Source organism: Sabethes cyaneus, chromosome 1 (genome assembly GCF_943734655.1).
Source record: "Sabethes cyaneus chromosome 1, idSabCyanKW18_F2, whole genome shotgun sequence".
Taxonomy (NCBI): Eukaryota; Metazoa; Arthropoda; class Insecta; order Diptera; family Culicidae; genus Sabethes; species Sabethes cyaneus.
This window is the reverse complement of record NC_071353.1, coordinates 141,298,250-141,319,217: the sequence shown is the minus strand read 5'-3', so window position 1 is coordinate 141,319,217 and position 20,968 is coordinate 141,298,250. Positions and strand designations below refer to the sequence as shown.

The 20,968-nt window shown below is 43.5% G+C and overlaps 2 protein-coding genes across 3 annotated transcripts; both read left to right on the top strand.

The window, feature by feature from the left end:
- The first annotated feature begins 307 nt into the window (after positions 1-307).
- On the top strand, positions 308-1,950 carry LOC128745082 (2-(3-amino-3-carboxypropyl)histidine synthase subunit 2). 2 transcript variants are annotated; one of them, XM_053842064.1, is made up of 3 exons: positions 308-355; positions 429-614; positions 684-1,950. In XM_053842064.1, the coding sequence occupies exons 2-3, from the start codon at positions 447-449 to the stop codon at positions 1,947-1,949; spliced, it is 1,434 nt and encodes a 477-aa protein (XP_053698039.1). In that variant the 5' UTR covers positions 308-355; positions 429-446; the 3' UTR covers position 1,950. The 2 variants fall into 2 exon arrangements, with proteins under 2 accessions (XP_053698039.1, XP_053698038.1); XM_053842063.1 differs by having other exon boundaries at positions 319-355; positions 404-614.
- A 1,398-nt stretch (positions 1,951-3,348) lies between these two features.
- LOC128740183 (mitochondrial-processing peptidase subunit beta) lies at positions 3,349-5,470 on the top strand. The gene is made up of 4 exons (XM_053835714.1): positions 3,349-3,557; positions 3,806-4,672; positions 4,745-5,092; positions 5,157-5,470. Exons 1-4 carry the CDS (start codon positions 3,492-3,494, stop codon positions 5,295-5,297), a joined length of 1,422 nt encoding a protein of 473 aa, XP_053691689.1. The 5' UTR covers positions 3,349-3,491; the 3' UTR covers positions 5,298-5,470.
- Positions 5,471-20,968: the final 15,498 nt, after the last annotated feature.

Genomic DNA, 20,968 nt, shown 5'->3' with positions numbered 1-20,968 from the left:
TAAAAAGGTGTGGCAAATGAAGACATTTGATGGTATTAGTAGCGAAAAATCAGAAAACGACGTCAAACTACAAAAACAAACCGCGTCGGACAATGGGGTTTGTTTTTGGAGTTTTACGTCACGCTTCATCGTGATTGGTCGATTTACGATTTCACCCACACCATGATGGAATTTCTTCATTGCACTAACACCACTTAACCAACATTGCCACACCTGTATATAACACATTGGTATCAGGGATCTGAAACAAACACAACCTCAATCCTTCTTCTTTCGATCAAAAACAAAGTAAGTAAACAACGAACCATCAAATTATTGTGCAATGATTGGAATTTAACGTGTTGCATTTTGTGCTGTATGTTTTATAATAAATAATAAATTCATTATCTAATCTGATTTAAAGTGTTGTGGTATTTTTCTTTCTATAGTAAAACCAATTCTAAGTAATGGCCGTTGCATTTAGTTCCAACGAAGCGGCTGCCCTTGAACGCCAGCTGGAATCGACACCGGAAGACGGTCAACATTCGGTGGAAATCGCCAACATCAAAAGCTTTTGGAATGATCAGGTGCAGAAGCAGTGCTCTGATTGGATTTTGACAAACAAATACAAAAAGGTAGGCTTACAAGAACTACTGATGTTTGTAATAATATAAATAATTTTCTAGGATAATGTTTGATTGCAGGTTTGCCTTCAATTCCCCGACGCACTGTTACCGTTCAGCACAACGGTGGCGGAACAGTTGCAACGAGCGATTCCGGAGGCAGAGTTTTTCATTTTGGGGGATACTTCCTACGGTAGCTGTTGTGTAGATGAAATCGCCGCTTCCCATGTTTCGGCCGATGCTATCGTTCATTTTGGTCATACTTGTCTAAGTCGTTCCGTGCGCTTACCCACGCATTATGTATTTCTGCGAGGTCAACTTGATGTGGACCGTTTGGTGGCAGCTTTCAGCGATAAGTTCCCCGATGGCGGTACTAAACTGGCGGTGTTCTATGACGTTAGCTATGCTTACTGTATGGATTCAATCGGCGATAAATTAGGGGAGCATTTCAAATGTTTAACAATGGGCAAGCTGGCTGCTTGTGAGGAAGCGAAAAATTTCCTCAGCTGGAAATTGGAAGAATTGTCTGCTGAGAATTCAAGTTGCGTTTTCATTGGACACGATAATCAAAGCTTTTTCAATATTTCCAACAGCGTGAAAGCGGAAACTTGGTTTCGGTATGATCCTTCTACTAACAGTTTGGAACTGGCCGATCCCTTGAACTCTAAATGGTTGCGACGTCGTTTCTATTACATTGAAAAATGCAAAGATGCTCGCTCGTTGGGAATAGTTGTGGCAACACTAACTGCTGACGGATACTTGGATGTGGTCAATCGGGTCCAACAATTGGCAAAGGCACGGGGCATACGCACCTATATCATTTCAGTTGGAAAAATAAATCCAGCGAAGCTGGCAAATTTCGCCGAAATTGATTGCTTTGTGCTGGTTGGCTGTCCGGAAAATAATCTATTTACTTCGCGGGAGTTTTTTAAACCTCTGGTTTCGGTTTTTGAGTGTGAATTGGCATTTAATCCAGCCTGGATGGGACAGTTTCCTGATCGTTATAGCACGAACTTTGCAGAGATTTTACCCTCTGGAAGCCTGTACCGACCATTCGATCCGGCAGCCGTCGACTCCGAGGCGGCCGATGTTAGCTTAGTGACTGGGATGGTGCGGAACGCAACGCGCTCTGAGGTGGAACAACCGGAGACCAGTGCAGGTAGCAGCAGTCAGCAGCTGTTGGTACGAGGCCGAAATGAGCTTGCCACCGTTAGTTCGGGTGATGCCTTTCAGAACCGTAGCTGGCAGGGATTGGAACAGAATCTGGGTCGTGATGCGCCGGCTGTGGTGGTGGAAGGTCGAAGCGGTATTCCGATTAAATACGATAACGATTTGAATGAGAAATAAAATTGGGTTTTGTTGATTTTATGTAAGGTTTATCATTTGCGATAGAGTAAACCCTGATCCATGAAAAACGATACGTTGAGACTTTAATAGAAATACCCTATTAGATTGACTACTTAGTCATATATTATTTATCTAATTGGCTTAGGTCACTCGGCTGTTGGCTGCCGCACTCTAATTGCTTCACTAACGTGTACTTGCCATCAGATTGCGCTTCACCTGGTCTGACCATCTTGCTCGCTGTGCTCCCGGTCGTTTGTGCGGTCGATGGCATCATATGCAGCTTTGAAGTCGATGAATATATGATGCATTCATGCAGGGGTTTCCAACAGCAGTGATTACTACGCACCATAGAAAACAGTTACTTTTGATTACTTAACTGATTACCTCTGATTACCATTAATCAATTTCTTGTGGTTACTAAAAATTAATCATGATTACCAATGATTACTTAAGATTATTATTGATTACTTTACTGATTACCTAATTAATTCGTAAATGATTACATAAGTAATCTCTGGTTACTACGCACTAATACGCCTTGCTGGAAATCCCTTGCATTCATGCCAAGATTCATGCATTATCATGCATATCTAGGTAGAATTAACAAAAGGGCAAATGTCGCAAATGTAAACAAAACGAGTGAGAGTTATTTTTTGCTGGGCCAGCACAGGAAAATCAACTCTCACTCGGTCTGTTTACGCTTGCGACATTCGCCCTTTTGTTAATTCTATCTTCATATGATCCATCGATGACGTTCTCCAGATTAGCCGGCCGGTTTTAAATACAGACGGTAGATAATCTACAGACGCGCAAAGAGCGTGGCATAAAACACCAATCGAACCGTCAAATCGAGACACCAAATGAGCAAAGTAAACAAACTTGTGTTTCGTATAGGCAGGGAAGACTAAGTTTTGTAATCTACCTGAAATATTAAAACTTTAACTATTGATTTACTAACAACATATGGATTAGTTACACTCGATATATCATATAATGCTTTGAAAAATTCAATTGGCTTGTTCAATTTGCAAAATATGCGTCGTAATTCGCGAAGTTCCATGGAACATACCTCGCGATTCACGCAACTTACTGCTGATTATAGGGAGATTGATCCAATTCTGACTGGTTGCCAAAACTGTTTAAATAAAATAAACAAAAAAAAGTGTTGCCGAATTGGTAATTTTTCTCTTTGCGCGTCTGTAGATTATCTACCGTCTGTAGTTTTAAATATGCGGGAATTCTGAAACAAAACAACGTTTCAACCAACATCCGCTTGTCTGTGGACTGATATTTAATCGAGTTTAATGTCAAAATTCCGCTTTCAGCTTTTTGATAATCGATTTTTTCTTTCTTTTCTTCTGTCATGTTTCTGCAGGCAGCTGTCAAAATATAATCGGTGCGTGTGCGAGCAATTTGCGAAACGACGATCGACGAAACAAAAATCCTGTATCACTTTTCCATCTAGTTCCTAGGAGCTGGTGATTTTTCGGTCAAAACTTGATATCTTTCTGCTGCCGTCGGAGAATACAATCCTAGTACGACATGGCATCGCTACTGAAACTGGCCAACACCCTGCGGGTGACTGGCAACGGAGCGCGAGTGATTCAGGTACGTAACGAAGACATTTTCACGCGAAGAGTGAAAATTGTGTAATTACGTAATTTTCGTTTCGGAATTGAAATTATTCGTCCAATTAAGTTAATATTAGTAGTGATATTTATATGATAGTTTATTCAATAGTTTTTCAAATAGCTAAGTAAAATTAAGTTGCAAAATTTGTGCTAAATTATGTTTGTTTTGAGTGTGAGGTTAGACCAGACATACCTAAATGAAGTTTCTTTCTTCTATTTGACCAGCGTCTGAAGTCGTCGAATGCTGCCGATTTCCGTGCTGCGCTGGTTAATGTTCCACCGACCGAAACGTCGCAGTTGGACAGTGGACTGCGTGTTGCCAGCGAGGATTCCGGCTCACAGACGGCTACGGTTGGCCTGTGGATCGATGCTGGCTCTCGGTATGAGGACAACCGTAACAATGGGGTAGCCCATTTCCTGGAGCATATGGCATTCAAGGGAACTTCCAAGCGGTCTCAAACCGACCTGGAATTGGAGGTTGAGAACATGGGCGCTCATTTGAATGCGTACACGTCCCGCGAACAGACCGTGTTTTACGCCAAGTGTCTGTCCAAAGATGTCCCGAAGGCAGTGGAAATTCTATCGGACATCATCCAGAACTCGAAGCTCGGTGAATCGGAAATCGAGCGCGAGCGTGGTGTCATTCTGCGCGAAATGCAGGAGGTTGAAAGTAACATGCAGGAAGTTGTGTTCGATCATCTGCATGCCACGGCCTACCAGGGAACGCCGTTGGGTAATACCATTTTGGGACCCACCAAGAATATCCAATCGATTGGAAAGTCGGACCTGCAGGCTTATATCGATTCGCACTACAAGGCTCCCCGAATTGTGCTGGCCGCTGCCGGGGGTGTTAAACATCGGGATCTAGTTCAGTTGGCTCAATCGAACCTGGGCAAGATTGGTAGCACTTTCGATGGAAAGGCTCCACAGTTGACGGCCTGCCGATTCACCGGCTCGGAGGTTCGCGTACGTGATGATTCGCTGCCGCTGGCTCACGTTGCCATTGCCGTCGAGGGCTGCGGATGGACCGATCAGGACAATGTTCCACTGATGGTTGCCAATACGTTGATTGGAGCTTGGGATCGTTCGCAGGTTTGTTCTGCATTTACAAGTCGTATACTAGTATCTGATTGATGCATAAAACTATTCTTTCATTTTCGATAGGGCGGTGGTGCCAACAATGCATCTCGTTTGGCCGTAGCGTCGGCAGAGGACAATCTGTGCCACAACTTCCAGTCGTTCAATACTTGCTACAAGGACACCGGTCTGTGGGGTATCTACTTCGTGTGCGATCCGCTCAAGTGTGAGGATATGGTGTTTAATTTGCAGAACGAATGGATGCGTCTCTGCACGATGGTCACCGATAGTGAAGTCGATCGCGCTAAGAACCTGTTGAAAACCAACATGTTGCTTCAGTTGGATGGAACGACTCCGATTTGCGAGGATATCGGTCGTCAGATGCTGTGCTATAACCGTCGTATTCCTCTGCACGAGCTGGAAAAGAGGATTGATGTGCGTTTCTATACTTTTAAATGAAAATTTCTCCATTATGATTTGGTTTTTTCTTTGTTTTCAGAGCGTAAATGCGCAAAACGTGCGTGATGTTGCGATGAAATACATTTACGACCGTTGTCCGGCGGTTGCTGCGGTTGGTCCCGTTGAGAACCTGCCCGACTACATTCGCATCCGTGGCTCGATGAACTGGGTCCGAGTGTAAGCGATGACCGTGAAGACCGTGCATTGCATTCGGAGCTAAATAAGGATAAACAAAAGCTGTTGCTCTGATAGTTAATTAAAATCTTAAAACATTTTCACCAAATCAGAAAAACAAACATTGTCGTTGGTAGCAGAACTGAAAAATATAAAATGGAAAATTGCAATTGTTTTCTCAGTCAATTACTGAAATGATACATTTTGTCGAGTTATTGACCGTCTGTCCTTCACGTTAGGAGCGATCAATCATGACCCGTGTGGCTATATCAGTCTTGGTACCACTATCGGGCGTTGTCTGGCTACCAAGCTTTTGAAAGGCTTCTACCTACTTAACCTGTAGTTGTCCCGTTACTGTAAAGTTGAAGGGATTGTCAGTGTTCCCTACCATAGACTTAGTGATCAGTGGTTGCGTCGGTCGAAAGCATTTTCGAAGTCAACGAACACCAGCAGAAGAGAGTCCTGGAATTCGTTGATCTGCTACAATATAATGCGGAGCGTTGTGATATGGTCCACACATGATCGGTCAGCACGGAATCCAGCTTGCTGCCGTCGGAGAGTAACGTCGCTCTTCTCCTGGATCCGGTTGAGGATTACCTTACAGAGTACTTTGAGAGGGGGACGGGACACGAGGCATACAGACGTTAGGCATACGGACGCAAGGCATAGTACGCTAGGCATACAGACGTCAGGCATAATGGATATGAGGCATACTGGAGGGAGGGCATATTTCCAAAAGGCATAATGGACGTGAGGCCGAATGGACGCAAGGCCGAATGGACGAGAGGCCGAATAGACGCGAGGCCGAATGGACACGAGGCCGAATGGACGCGAGGCCGAATAGACATTAGATCACCTACACAACGATGAGGAACCGAAGTGGTTAGTCAGCTTACTAGCCAGATGCTGCAAACAGATGATTCAGGGCGAACCGGTTCGCTTTCCTCGGACTACTGACCCTAGTTAGTTTTTCCTAGTTCTCACATCGACGACAAAGCCGCTTTCTGTTTTTCAAGCTAAAAACACAGTTGTGTTCTGCTGGCACAGGCTGCCACGTAGCCAGAGGTGGGGGCCAGGAGTCCTATCTTGGCTCCTAATACATTATATGCATATCTTATTGGTTATAACTATAATATATTATAATACATTTAATGTATTGTGGTTCTAAACGAAAAAATATGCCCATAAAACAGTTAAAATCAAAATTGGGCCCCCGGGCCCCCCCCTTCTGGCTACGTGGCTGGGCACAGGGTGCGTCATCTGGCTTTGCATTTCATTTCGAAGTTTTATACAGCGTGATAGATCCAATTCAAATCTTTGTCTAACGCGAATTTCATTTTCTGTGATTTTTTGGTAACGGAGGTGTTACAGAAGGGCACTTGCCTAAATGTGACAGTAACCCGAATATACGACAATTTTCTCAATTGATCGCTAAAAACATTTGAGGCGTATTCGTTAATTCAATTAAATTGAGGTGACAAAAGTAAGCTCAGTTAAGCAAGTTATGAGTTATGCTTATCATAAGATATGAAACCTTTTTACCATGTTAGTATCACGTGTTTCCTAGATGATTCAGGGCGAGCCGGCCGCAGGCAACGGCGAGTGTTCGCCGGTGACCCGTCGTCGGAAGCGCCGGCCACTGCGGGGGGGCAGCCCCCCTGCAGAAATCACATCTGTCTAGGTCTATTCGTTTTCCTAGGTCTACCGACCCCTAGTTAGTTTTCCCTAGTCCTCGCATCGATTTAAATTTTGGAAAATTTAAAGCGGCGAAGCCGCTTTTTGTGGCTATCACACTGAATAAGCGATGATCTTATGTTAAAGCATTTATAAATTAGGTTAGAGCGCGACTAGTTTTCAAATAAAGTTTACATAACAATTAATAATCAGGGGTCAGTCCCGGCGTAGTGGTTAGCATTCACGCCTCTCACGCCGAGGACCCGGGTTCAAATCCCAACCCCGCAGAAGTCACGAATGACCCAAAACTGGTTAAAGTGACTATAATCTAAACAAAAAAAAAAAATTAATAATCAGGTAAATCGCCATTGTTGTGTGTGTTGTGTGTTCTTTAGTATTCTTGGGATTCAATAAAACCGAAAGCAAAGCGTGGGTGCTACACTCAGTTTCAAAACTTAACCTTAACTTTTTTAACAACAGACTTCACAACATCAGGTAAAAGTTAATAATTGCGTTTCTAAAAGTAACATTCACGAAATATATTTTTATAAAAAAGTAACTTTTTGATTTAATGACGAAATATACGAAAAAATTTATTCTGCGACATTATAGATAACAAGTTTTCCTAGAGGATCGAAGGCGTAGTCGGGCTGCGAATATTTGATACTTTTAAAGGAATTATTTCAGTTTAGATAAGTAAGTATTCGATAAGATTATTACATCTAATTGTATCAATATGCAATTATATAACTCTGGCGAGGCCGCATGAGGTTATCATCCTTGGTTGGTGCATTCTCAACAGCTCCTCTTACCAGTATATTAACTCTATAAGGAACATCATTGGGAGAATATAAAATTCGGCACGAAGGGTCGGTAATGAGTGACCTGAGAATAATCCCGTCTTTAAGTAAAATGGTTTTGTTTCTTCAAAGATTCGCTCATCAAGCAAATTCTGCAACCTTGCGGTTACGAAGCCATTCGTTATGTTACATTCGGGCTAGTGGGTTTTGGGCTAATGTCGTGGAACTATTGCAGAGGGTACTTCTTACTTAACAAAAAAATAAAATTTGGATATTAGAACATTAAACCCAATACCGCTAAACACAAAAAAAATCGAAAATGGAAAATAGTTAAAGTTATTATTTCACCACTGACGTGTTTTCGGTGTTTTAAACGACACTGTGTTTTGCAAAGAAATCATTCTGTTCTTTTTAATAAACAAACGGTTGGCATATTACATTGAGCCAATCGGTAATTGGATCAATTTTGGATTAACGGAGCGGAGGATTAACCGCATGTCACGTCGTATGCTATATGTGTTGCTTTTGCTCTGCACATCTTTAGGCCATCGTATCTTTCTGCCTAGTATGCATTCGGCCTCGCATCCATTCGGCCTCGCGTCTATTCGGCCTTGCGTCTATTCGGCCTCGCGTCTATTCGGCCTCGTGTCTATTCGGCCTCGCGTCTATATGCCTTGTATCCGTATGCCTTATATCCATTATGCCTAGCGTACTATGCCTCGCGTCTGTATGCCTAACGTCCGTATGCCTAACGGGGTGTCATCCTTTGAGAGTAGATAGTTGAGATAGTTAGGTCTCCTTTTGACGTAGGACTACCTCTTACGGCAAGGTTTGCGACAGGGTGTCATTCCAAAAAATCAAAAAACGCGAGCGTCTCGAAAAATGAAAGATTTTGAGCATTCATAGCTTAGTGGATTCTCGATCGATTTTAAATATTTTTGTGCCAATCTATCGGAAAATCTTCTACGCATCCATACAAATAAACAAAACTATTGATTTTTAAGTGCGCATTGTTGAAAATTTGGAGTACTCTCCGCCAGATCTCGCTCCACCTGGTCTAACCAACTTGCTCGCAGCGCCTGGTCGTCTTGTTTCTACCGGATTTGAGGCGAACACCATCTTTGCAGGGTAGTTGTCCGGCATTCTTGCAACATGCCCTGCCCATCGTATCCGTCCAGCTTTAGGGTCCTATTCTCACAGTCACTTCACCTCACTTCTTTCACTTTTCTGTCACCTCACCTTACAGGCCCCATTTGATTTATACAGTCACCAGGTGAGCGGAGTCACCCAGCAGGCATGAAAGACCATCACCTTGACGACGCCCTCTGTGTGATTCGAATGAACTTGACAATCCACCCGAAATCCGAACACAGCACTGTGTACCATCCATCGAAGATTTAATCAGTTTGATAAGCTTCCTGGGGAAGCTGTTCTCGTCCATCATTTTCCACAGCTCTTTCCGGTCAACGGTATCATATGCGGCTTTGAAGTCAACAAATGATGCGTGGGAACTCTTCACAGCCCTTTTGGAGGATTTGCCGCAGTGTAAATATTTGATCCGTTGCAGACCGACCACTTTACTGACTGATTTCAAGGATTTGGGAAGAAGAGAAACTACCGGAGAAGTGATGGATGGAAGGCGTAATCTCTACAAAAAGGGCGACCGGCTAGACTGCTGTAACTACAGCGGCATTACGCTGGTCAACACAAACAAAAACAAGGTGCTCTCCCAGATTTTGTTGCGTCGTCTATCCCCAATAGCAAGAGATTTCGTAGAACAGTATCAGGCGGGCTTTATGGGGGCCCGTGCTACTACGGATCAAATTTTTACTCTCCGACAAATCCTTCAGAAATGTCGAGAGTACAACGTGCCCACGCATCATATTTTCGTGGATTTCAGTGTATGCCAAGCCTGGCTCGACCAGGTTGAAGCCGACTTGCGTGTGTCGAGACGCGCAACGAATTGGTGACGACCCAGATAACACAAAATCGTAATAGAAAGTTCACATTAAATTGTTTTCATGTGGGCTCCATCATCATCAATTTCACATTGGAATTGTATAATGATCAGAGTATGTCAAACCGAAGTGAACAATAAGTTGTTTTGCAGTCGTGCGTGTCTTCATATACAATTCATGACTGTGAATTATAAAACAGTATAGCCGATTGCAATATTAAGTTATATCTCAATCATATATTCAGGAGTATTTAGTTGCGTGTTATAAAAACTACGCAAAATAGAATTACAAATAGCTGTCATAATTTTCGCACCTATATCGCCTCCACTTTGGTACATATATGTTCTTATATGGCGTGAAATATAACTTTTTCGTTCAGATATGATTTCGTATATCTCAGTTGCAATCGAGATATACAAACCAAATGGTTTACTGGGGAGTAGCCCAGGACCGAGTACAATGGAGAGGAATTCTTGATACGGCAAGAGCCACCCCCTCTCTCGGCTGAATAAGTAAGTAAAGTGTAGACCGACCTTCGAAGAAGCTAGCTTGATAAGTTCCCACAAATCTGCTCAGCCAGCACTCGTATATCAATGTACGAAAATTATCGTAAATATCTCTTAACAAATTCGGATTCGTAAATAAAGCCTAATAAAGTGCGCACAAGTTGATATTTTATCGTTTATAATCATTGGCGGAACTAGCGCTCATTTCTAGGGGGGATATAGCCCCCGGCATTTTTTTCGACCATTTTATTGGTCGGCCAAGTCAATTTTTCTAGGGGGGGGGGGCTAAATCACTCTCTGGGGGGGGGGGGGGGGGTCTTGCAAACTAATTATACATATGAAAATGCTGACTGGGTTTTCGCAATTGGTGATAGTCGGCGGAAAATGATTTGGGTAAATACTGCTGGCCCAATAAGCTTTATTGTGATCAGCGGAGAAAACCATTTTTTTATATCTTCATATAAGCATGTTTTTATCCTTAAAAGGCCGGTTTCTGGGCAATACAACAGCTTGAATGTTGGGCAGAACACCTTTAGTAACTCTGAAGAAAGGTTTGTTCAGTTCTCCGTCGATACGGACAGCCAGCTGCGAAAGGTACTGGTCTTCTCGTCGTCACACAATCTGCGTTGCCTGCGGCTAAATCCAAAATTCCAGCTGCGAAATCACTATTGCTAGTTTATTTCTTCTTCTTCTTCTTCAGCATAGAGCCCGGGTGGCTCGTGCTGTATCAAGCACTCGTCTCCATTCAACTCGGTCTTGGGCTACTCGTCGGCAATTTCCTAGTCGTCTCAGAAGTCGCAAATCGCTTTCGACCTGGTCGAGCCATCGTGCACGATGGGCCCACCTGTTCCTGGTTCCGGTGGGGTTGTTGAAGAGGATTATTTTCGTCGCACTGTCGTCCGGCATCCTTACGACGTGTCCGGTCCACCGTAGCCTGCTAACTTGCGCTAGATGTACGATGGGAGTCTCCCCAAGCAGTGCCTGTAGCTCGTGATTCATACGCCTCCGCCACTCTCCGCTTTCAGTTTGTACTCCGCCAAATATCGTCCGCAGCACTTTCCGCTCGAACACGGCAAGGGCGCGTATGTCCTCCGTGAGCAGCGTCACGGCTTCAAGTCCATAAAGAACTACCGGTCTAATAAGGGTTTTGTACATTGTTAGCTTCGTGCGGCGGCGTATGCTTCCTGGTCGTAGCGTTTTACGAAGGGCAAAGTAGACCCGATTTCCCGCTTGGATGCGCCGCTGGATCTCCTTACTAGTGTTGTAGTCCACGGTCACCAGCGATCCCAAATACACGAACTCCTCTACCACTTCTAGTTCATCGCGGAGACGCGCGTTTGTTTCCTTTGACCCTCTTCCTTTCATGTATTTGGTCTCCGACGCATTTATTTTTACCCCAATTCTCCTATACTCCGCTTTCAGTCTGGCGTAGATTGCCTCCGCCGTCGCAAATTTTCTGGTTATGATTTTTTTTTTCCATGTGTGGACTCATTACTGCGACCAGTATAGTTGATCTATTGTAATATCGCCCGGGTGTTTGCTGTATGACCTGCACTGCATTTCTTTTGGCTATAATCGCTATTGATTGAGCGATATGCTTATTTTAAATTGTATGCGTGCTTGCGTGTATTGGGGTTTACCCTTCCTTCAAAGCTTGATCTACTTTACCCACTTATTACTCGCTGCCAGCACTATCCCATATTATAGCCGTCCCTGGCGAGGACTCATTCGTACCTCTGACCAGTACACTTAACTATAGGAGGGATATTTGCACTGTCAAGAGGCTTCAGAGGGTAAATATAGAATTCAGCACGAAGGAAGGGTAAATGGAGGGGCCTGAGAATAAACCCATGCTAAAGTCACTTGACATCGAATGGCTTGATTCTACTAAGATTCGAACCCACGACCACTCGCTTGTCAAAGCAGACTCGAACCTCTGGTTATGATATCGAAATCATCTGTAAAGCCTAGAAGTTGGCTACCCTTGGTAAAAATCGTGCCTCTCGCTTCGATGCCCGCTCGTCAGATCGCCCCCTCAAGAGCGATATTGAACAGCATCCAGGATAAACCGTCACCTTGTCTCAACCCTCGCTGTGTCTCGAAGGGAGTGTCGAGAGTGTCCCAGAGAGGCGTACGAAACACATCACTCGATCCAATGTAGCTCTGATCAGTCGCGTCAGTTTGTCCGGAAAATCGTGTTCGTGCATTGACTGTCATAGCTTGTCGCGATCGACTGTATCGTATGCTGCTTTGAAATCGATAAAGATGTGATGCGTAGGCACGTTGTACTCCCGACATTTCTGCAAGATCTGTAGGATAGTAAAAATTTGGTCCGAGCCTCCATGAAACCCGCCTGATAATTCCCTACGAAACCTTGTGCTATCGGTGACAACCGGCGTAACAGGATCTGGGAGAGTACCTTGAAGGCGGCGTTTACCAGCGTAATACCACGATAGTTGCAGCAGTCTAGCCGATCACCCTTCCATCCATTCCTCCGGTAGCTTTTCCTCCTCCCTAATCCTCGAAATAACCCAGTGTAGAGCCTTTGCTAGCGTTTCTCCGCCATGTTTATAAAGCTCTGCCGGTAGGCGGTCCTTCCCAGCGGCTTTATTGGTCTTCAGCAGCCCGATTTCTCGTTTGACTTCTTGGAGATCAGGTGCAAGGACATCACTATCTTTCATGGGCGCTCCTAGGTAAATTTCCGTTCCGCCTCCTTCTGGGACTTCGTTCATCGGTGTTCATCGAAGAACTGCTTTCATCTGTCGACCACATCGAGCTCGTTTGTGATTAGTTATCCTCCCTCGTCCCTACACTTGTCAGGTTTCGGTGTGTAGCCCTTGTCCTTCCGAGTTTGATTCACCTTTTCATATAACTTGCGCGTGTCATTAGCTCGGAATAGTTGTTCTAATTCTTCACGATCTCTGTCCTCCTTTTGGCGCTTTTTCCTCCTCGGGATCGTGGTCAACTGGTTCCTAGCTTGTCGGTATTTGGCCAGATTCTCTCTAGTGGCAATACTTAGATAATTTTTCCAAGCAGTTTTTCCCCGCCACCGCTTGTTGGCATTCCCCATCAAACCAATCATTTTGTGTACTCCGAGGCTCAATACCTAGAGCCGCGGTAGTGGCCTCTCCGATGTCTTCGAGGTTTGAAGCACCTAACTCCTCGGAAGAAGACAGTGCCTCATTCAGTATTCACGCGTAGCTCTCGGCAGCTTGCGGATTATCTAGCTGCCTGATGTTCAGCCGAGGAGGGCGGCTTTGACGTGTCCGGTATACGGCGGACAGCTTTGAGCGCACATGTACTGCGATTAGGTAATGGTCAGAATCAATATCCGCCCCCAGTACGCTCCCGGTACGTTCGTGATGTTAGAGAAAAACCGGCCCTCTATGAGAACGTGATCAATTTGGTTCATTGTACGTTGGTCAGGTAATCTCCAGGTGGCTTTGTGGATATCCCTGCGCGAGAAAAAGGTGCTTCGGATCACCAGGCCTCGAGAAGCTGCGAAGTTCATACATCGTTGGCCGTTATCGTTCGTGTCGGTGTGCAGGCTATGGGGTCCTACCACCGGTCTATACATTTCTTACCTACCGGCCTGGGCGTTCATATCCCCGATGACGATCTTGATGTCCCGTGGCAAGCAGCTGTCGTACGCTGCCTCCAGCCTCGCGTAGAACGCTTCTTTCTTATCGTCGGGTCTACCTTCGTGCGGGCAGTGCACGTTAATGTTGCTATATTTGAAGAAACAGCCCAATACACAAATTCTCTCGTTGATCGCCTTCCAATCTACCACGCGATCCTGCTTTCCGCCCAACACTACAAAACCCGTTTCCAGTTCGTTGATAGAGCAACCGCTCTGGTAAAACTGGGCCTTTCCGCCACGGACCTTCCATACCTTCTCTCCTTTGCGACAGATTTCCTGCAGAGCAACGATGCCGAGTTTGCGGGGTTCAAGCTGTTCAATCAGCACCCGCTAGCAACCTGCGTAATTTAGCGATTGGCAGTTCCAAGTACCGAGTCTCCTTTCGTTGTCCTTGTTCCATCGCCTACGTCGATGCCGAATATTCCGCTCCGAATTTGCTTGAATTTTGTAGGTGTGATTTAATTTAGGTGTGTAGCCGTACTGGGGCAACACTACCGAGTCTCGCGATGGGGCTGCCATCTTATAGTGCCGAGACTCACTATACCTCCTTCCCGGTTAGTATACGACCTTAGTTTCCACCGGGATTGGTTACCCGATCTCAGCCATTTACCAGGTCGGTGCATCACTACATTTTTTTGGCGATTTACAACCACTTTTTTATTATTTTGAACAAGTAGGGTAGTTGATCCAGTAGTTGTGGTAGTACCAATAGTTGCGCTACTATTCATTACTAATGCATATTTTCGTCACCGTAGCATTTTAGATAAAACAATTACATTCATTATATAAAACAGGTTTTTAGAAGTATTGGTAGTTAGACTACACCATTTAAAATTAAAGCATTATTTGCTAAAATCCAATTTTCCAAAATCTAACGCGCAGTTGGAGCGCACAAATATAGGCGCTCATCTATAGTTTTGCTACGATGTTTTTTCACTTAGCAACCTAGCAATGTATATGGAATAACACAATTAAAGGAACATCAAACTTAATTAAGGAAACATTAGCGCAACTGTTGGTACAATATAATTGAATCGGAAAATTCATTTTTTTCTTTATAAAGCTTCTCGTACAACGAAAGCAATTGTCTTGCCTTGTGACAAATACCTTGTATTTGATAAATTTATATCCCACAAGCATTAATTGAAGCATATACCTCAATAAACAAGCAAAATGAGGGTATATTGTGCTTAGTGGCGCAACTAATGGATCATCTACCCTAACCACTTTCACACCTTTTATTGTGATTAGAAACCCAGAAAACAATGATAATGGTTGTTTTGTTATTAACTCTGTTGAAATATCAAGGTAGCATGACATTATGGTAATTATGGTGGCCCACAAGACACATATCCTTATAAAACCGCTAACATTTGCTGACATTTTCCGCCTGATAGCGAGCGGACACTATCAGCGATGTGGTAGCCTTCAGCTGGAGATTTCAGTGGCCGTGGCGTTGGTCATGAATTTTCATTTATATCTTGACATTCACTCCGTGTTGATGGAAAATAATTTACCATCGGACCAGGAGCGTCGCGGTTGCTCAGGGTAATAAATAAGTTGACAACAGGGAAGAAACAAAGCACCGGTAGCTTGGAAATGGTGGCCGCATTAGCCATCGAAAGACTATCCGTTCGCCTCTTTTAAATCATATTTTTGGTTTATGTTCCTATCGTAATTCTAGTTAAGCTTCGAAAGGAAAAGCCTTAGTAGGTGGAAGCATTTCATCGTCTGTTGAAATATTCAAGTGTCATTTATGTGCTTGTTAGAATGACTTCCAATAACCAAGTACCACGACTTATCTCAATGCTATGCATCTGTGTGAATCTAAGCATAGAAGTGTCCCAAAAATAGACTGAAATGTATGAGCTGCCAGGATCACATTAATTTTGAGATTTCATTTCGGTCGAGTTGCACGGTCACGGCGCGGCAGCGGGTGTACCGAGCGATGAGACATCCCCTGCTGACGTCATTGACAATCTCGGAATGACTTCTCTCCGGTCCGGGTGATCTCCAGGAAGCGAGCAGCAAGACGAACGCCAGGACTTGCCAAGAGGTAGGTACAAGACACATTTTTATGCTCCATCCAGATTTTGTATGTATATTGTTTTATTTATGGCACAGCGAGCGCGCGGTGTGTTCTGCTCACTGCTATATGCGTGATGTTAGAGCTACCGAGTACCTACGGGCAGCAAAGCTGACGCATCTACCGGCGAGCAGGAGCTGTTTTTCCCACCCCTCTTGATGCAGATAAATGAATGCCATTTTTCTACCCGCACGATGCTTGATGAGTTTTATGCAAATGCATCACAAACCCCGGGCCGAGCAACGCAGCGCCCGCCGCCGGTCGCGTCCGAACCGCGGCCCTGGCTTACCCTGATGCTTCGAAAAGGAAACATTCCGTATCGTAGCGAAGCGACCCTGGCGCCAGCGACGCCGCACGACGAGCCTTCATGAGTGTCGAAATTTGCAAGCCACCACGGAAAAATGATTTCGTTATTTCTGCTGGCTGATATTGTTGGAATTAATGTTTGCATGACTTATTCTGCTGTTTTGTCATGCGTTTGTGCGATGTCAGAATCAGGACACCGAAAAGAGGCAAATTTATTCTAGCAAAACCTACGGCGTGAGTAATCTCAGTGCAAGGATGTGATGATTTCAAAAGCAAAAATGATTATGACATTACCATAAAATCAGTTTAATATTACAATTAGACGTTGGAAGCCACGAACAATTAAAAAACGAAACAAACGACAAATCAAGTTTGAACTTTGCATCCCCCGAACTAACTTCAAACACTGGTTATCGGTTAAGCTCTACAATCAATAAGGATGACTCCTCCTCGAACGAAAGCCTTCTCTAACACAGCAGATCAACTTCGTAAACTTGCTATACCAACATTGGTAAGCAGCAAAATAAACTCAATTTATCTTCATAACGAATTATACATGCAGAATTAACCAACAGGTTCTAATCAAGAGGCATTTGCTTCGGAACACTTTTCCCACAAGTATGAAAGAAAAAGATAACAGAGACAGAGAGAGAAAGTGAGAGGGACAACAGTATAAGAACAACGACAACAACACTGTACAAGTCGACAGTGAAACCATCTTCAACCCACAACAATATCAACACAGCTGCTGCCCCGCCAGAGAAGAACTTTCCGTTCTTTGTTTGATAGATGTTTGTTTACCGAAAGCTGGGCCACCCATTCCGTCCTGTTCGTCCCACTCCAACGTCGTTCGTCGTCACCGTCGCCTAGAGGTTGTACGACGCAGAAATGAATCACTTTCTTCAGCCTACCTCCCTGCCGCTCCACGCCAGCCGGCGGGCCGATCCGAGATTGTTCGAGTGAACATGAACGTTGGACAGAGTGGTGTTTGCAGTTTTCTTGCCTACCTAACCGACCGTTACGGCAGCTCTAAAATTGTATCTTTGAAAAGTTACGAAACAATGAAGAATAGACTACAACGTATTGCTGAATAAATTAGCCGTACCGGTCAAACAATCAAGGAAAGGTGACCACCAGAGGAAGAACTTTTCTTAGGTCATTGGGTAAACATTTGCTCGTAAGTGCATGCATCTATGGCTTACTTCTTCTAAACTCAAAATGTGGGTCAATCGAGATTTGAATTAATTCCTGCTAGTCTTGGTTGAAACGGCTCGTTTTAATTTTGTAATTCCCATTGACTTCTGAATTGAAAATGTGGTATTATTTTGTTAATTCTGTTTGCTACTTCTACCAGCAGAGAACTGGGGTGGCTCCTGCCGTATTAAGAATTCCTCTGCGCTGAACTCGATCCTGGGCTACTCGTCACCAATTCGTTGAGCGTACCTACACACGCAGGTCGGCTTCAACCTGGTCGTGCCAGGTCGCTATCCCTGGTACCAGTGAGGTTCTTGAAGAGAACAGATTTAACTGCACAGTCGTCGGGCATCCTTGCGACAGGGCCGGCCCACCGTAGGCTATCAACTTTCGCCAGCTGTACGAAGGGAATCTCTCCAAGTAGTGTCTGTAGTTCGTGGTTGGTATGCCTGCGCCACTCTCTGCTTTCCGTTTGTGCTCCGCCAAAAGTAGACTGCAATAACTTTCGTTCAAATATGGTAAGTTCACGTAAAGATTTTCGTAAGCAAAGCACAGTCTCATGTCCGTAGACGACAACCGATCTGATTAGGCTTTTGTACGTGCTGCGGAGAGAAAAGTAGGCTCGACTTTCTGCTTGAGTGCGCCGTTGAATTTCCTCACTCGTATCATTGTCGGCGATGACCAGAGATCCCAAATATATGAGCTCATCAATCACTTCCAGTTCATCGCCGTCAATAGTCACTGTCCGTGGGAGACGAACGTTGTTTTCTCTGGAGCCTCTTGCTACCATATATTTGGTTTTCGACGCATTGATTTGTAACCTAATACTGCTAGCCTTCGTCCTAAAGTTTCTAATAACGATATTGAGATCGTCCGTGAATGCTAGGAGTTGAGTAATTTTGCCGAAGATTTTTCCTCTCGTTTCGATGTTCTCGCGCCGGGTCGTACCTTAAATAGAGTTGTTAAAAACGTACAGGACAGTCCATCGCGATTCGAAGGGACTCGAGAAAGCTTCCGAAATACAGGGTAGCTTTGATCAGCGACGTCAATTTGCCCGGAAAACCGTTCTCGTGCTTTATCTGCCATAGCTGTTCGGGCTCGACTGTATCGTATGCTGCCTCAAAATTCACGAAAACGTGATGCATGGCCACACTGTACACACATTCAAATGAAGAAAATGGGATTGTTTCTTGCATTATGAGAAATTTCGTTACAATAACAGATGAACAAGTTACTGAGAGAGATAAAGGGGCATCGACCAAGACCGGGCAATCAGCTAGTCCTTGATAAAAAATTGGAAGGTTGTTTTCAAGACTCAACCGCCTGTTTAACGTAGGACTACGAAAAGTTGATGCAATAAAACACTGGTTCGGATCACAGAAAACCTACGGTACTGTTTTGATAATTGCCTAGCTTATAATAGGTACTAACGCCTTACAAAAAATTAATCTCATTGGGTTTTGGACTCCTAAGAAACTGCAGCCGGTAGATAGCATCACCTTTTGCTTTATTTGCGGGAAAGGGTTTCTGGTTGATTAAATAAGGAAGGATCCTGGTTAAAAAAACTATTTTGCTAAGCGAAGAACTGAAATGAAATTGGTAGCTTCTGAGATAACCAGCTTACCCAAATCATTAGATGACAGCAAAGTAATAGAGATCTAAGGCCCGCGAGAGGTAATGGTTAAGCACTTCTGGTAGTGAGCCATAGCGGAAAACCTAGCGTCAGTGCATTTGAAGATTAAACAGTTCATGCTGCTGATCTCTATTGAAAAACACTGCTCTAGCTCTTCTTATGGCGTGACTTATTTATTTGCCTTGCCCTTCTTGGTCAATTTATCACTAACTGTTGGTGTCATTCTAACGATGCGATGGTGCAATTTACGTACAACATGCTTTATAGAAACAGATTATGTGATCAAGTAGTCTTGCCTTCATTCAAACTGATTTTCAATGTCCCTCCTTTTTTCTAATTTCTTCCGTTTTATCGACGACGTGGCTAGAGGGTGTTGCCTGCAGCAACTTAGAAGCGAAAACTAATAATGAAATGACGTGCTGAAAACTGTAGTGAATTTATAAAAATTGTTAAACTATATGTAAAAATTCCATTTCTTGATGAAAACTATACGAAAGGCACATCTTTTGTGGTTCGAATGGTATGCGAACCATAAAAATATATTCGGAATTGGCTGAGCTATAAGCGTTCAACATCTATCACTTTTTCGTGTCACAATTATCTTTGCTTTCGTAGCACGCCACCCTATTAAAGTAAGACGTAGTCCTACGTCAAAAGAAGAAGAATTGTTCTGTGATACTGTATTAACAGCTGTTTAATCTCTAGAATAAGTAAACGTAACCATAATTCTCGGGTACTTTTTCATTTCGCCTAAGTGAAAATGAGAGATTCTCTTTGATGTCCCTCTCTTTCGATTATTACGGCGACATAAATGTAATTTTAACACAATTTTCTCAACGTTTAGCTAACTGGTAACGCCAGCAATCGATTTATACAAAGTTGATTAGTTAAAGTGCATTTGCTTCGTCGTAATAAGTGTAAGAGAGGAGATACCAAGAGAATCTCTCATTGTGTGTTTTCCAAACCATCAACGAGAGCGGATACGCGTAAGTGATGTGACGTAAGTGATGTTTTTGGTCTAATTACGCACTAGTCGAGAAACAGTGTTTTTTATGAAAATTGTTATAACACATTAAAGCCTATGGGTACTACATTCACTTCAGTATTGTCATAAAGCGGCAAAGTTTTAATTTGGGAAAGCACAGCAAAAGAAAAGGAATATAGGCTGAATTTTCAAGCATGTTGAGAATATCCTCCGTTCCCGATCTTTGAGGTTGGTTGAGGAACGTTTAAATTTTCAAATTTTTATTCAGATGAAGAACGAGGACTGCTAGCATTATGAGAAAGAATTTTAGAGGGGCCCCGAGTAAGATCGGGCAATCAGCTAGTATATATATAAAAGTGAGCGTGAGTTTGTATGTCCCGTCATAACTCCAAAACGTCTTTACCGTTTTCCACCAAACTTGCCGCACATGTTCCTTGATATTAGGGAATAAGCGCTCGGGGGTTGATAAAAAGGGTAGATTCTACCTCAAGTCGAATTTTACAAAAATTTCAAGTCCAATTTAAGTCAGTTTTCTAGTACGATATAGAGTTTAAGTTCAAGTCAATTTTCATGTCCAACCACAAGTTCAATTTCGAGTCCAATTACAATGTCCCATTTTGAATCCCATTCTTAGTATAATTCAAGTCCAATTTCAACCCCAATTTCATGTCCAATTTCATGTCCAATTTCCAGTTTAATTTCAAATCAAATAAAGAATTCAATTTCAAAGTCCAATTTAGGTCTGATTTCATGTCAAACTTCGAGTCCAATTTAATCCCATTTTCACCTCTGATCTCAAGTGTATTTTGGTCCGTCCAATTTAATGTTCCATTTTTAACGGGTGGTAACTAAAATTTTGGAATTTTTTTCTAAAGCTGTCAAAAAAGACAAAGATA

Coding starts and splice junctions, on each gene's coding strand:
- LOC128745082 (XM_053842064.1), top strand. CDS start 447: ATGGCCGTTGCATTTAGTTCCAACGAAGCGGCTGCCCTTGAACGCCAG. Junction 615..683: donor TGACAAACAAATACAAAAAG/GTAGGCTTACAA, acceptor GTTTGATTGCAG/GTTTGCCTTCAATTCCCCGA.
- LOC128740183 (XM_053835714.1), top strand. CDS start 3,492: ATGGCATCGCTACTGAAACTGGCCAACACCCTGCGGGTGACTGGCAAC. Junction 3,558..3,805: donor ACGGAGCGCGAGTGATTCAG/GTACGTAACGAA, acceptor CTATTTGACCAG/CGTCTGAAGTCGTCGAATGC. Junction 5,093..5,156: donor AGCTGGAAAAGAGGATTGAT/GTGCGTTTCTAT, acceptor CTTTGTTTTCAG/AGCGTAAATGCGCAAAACGT.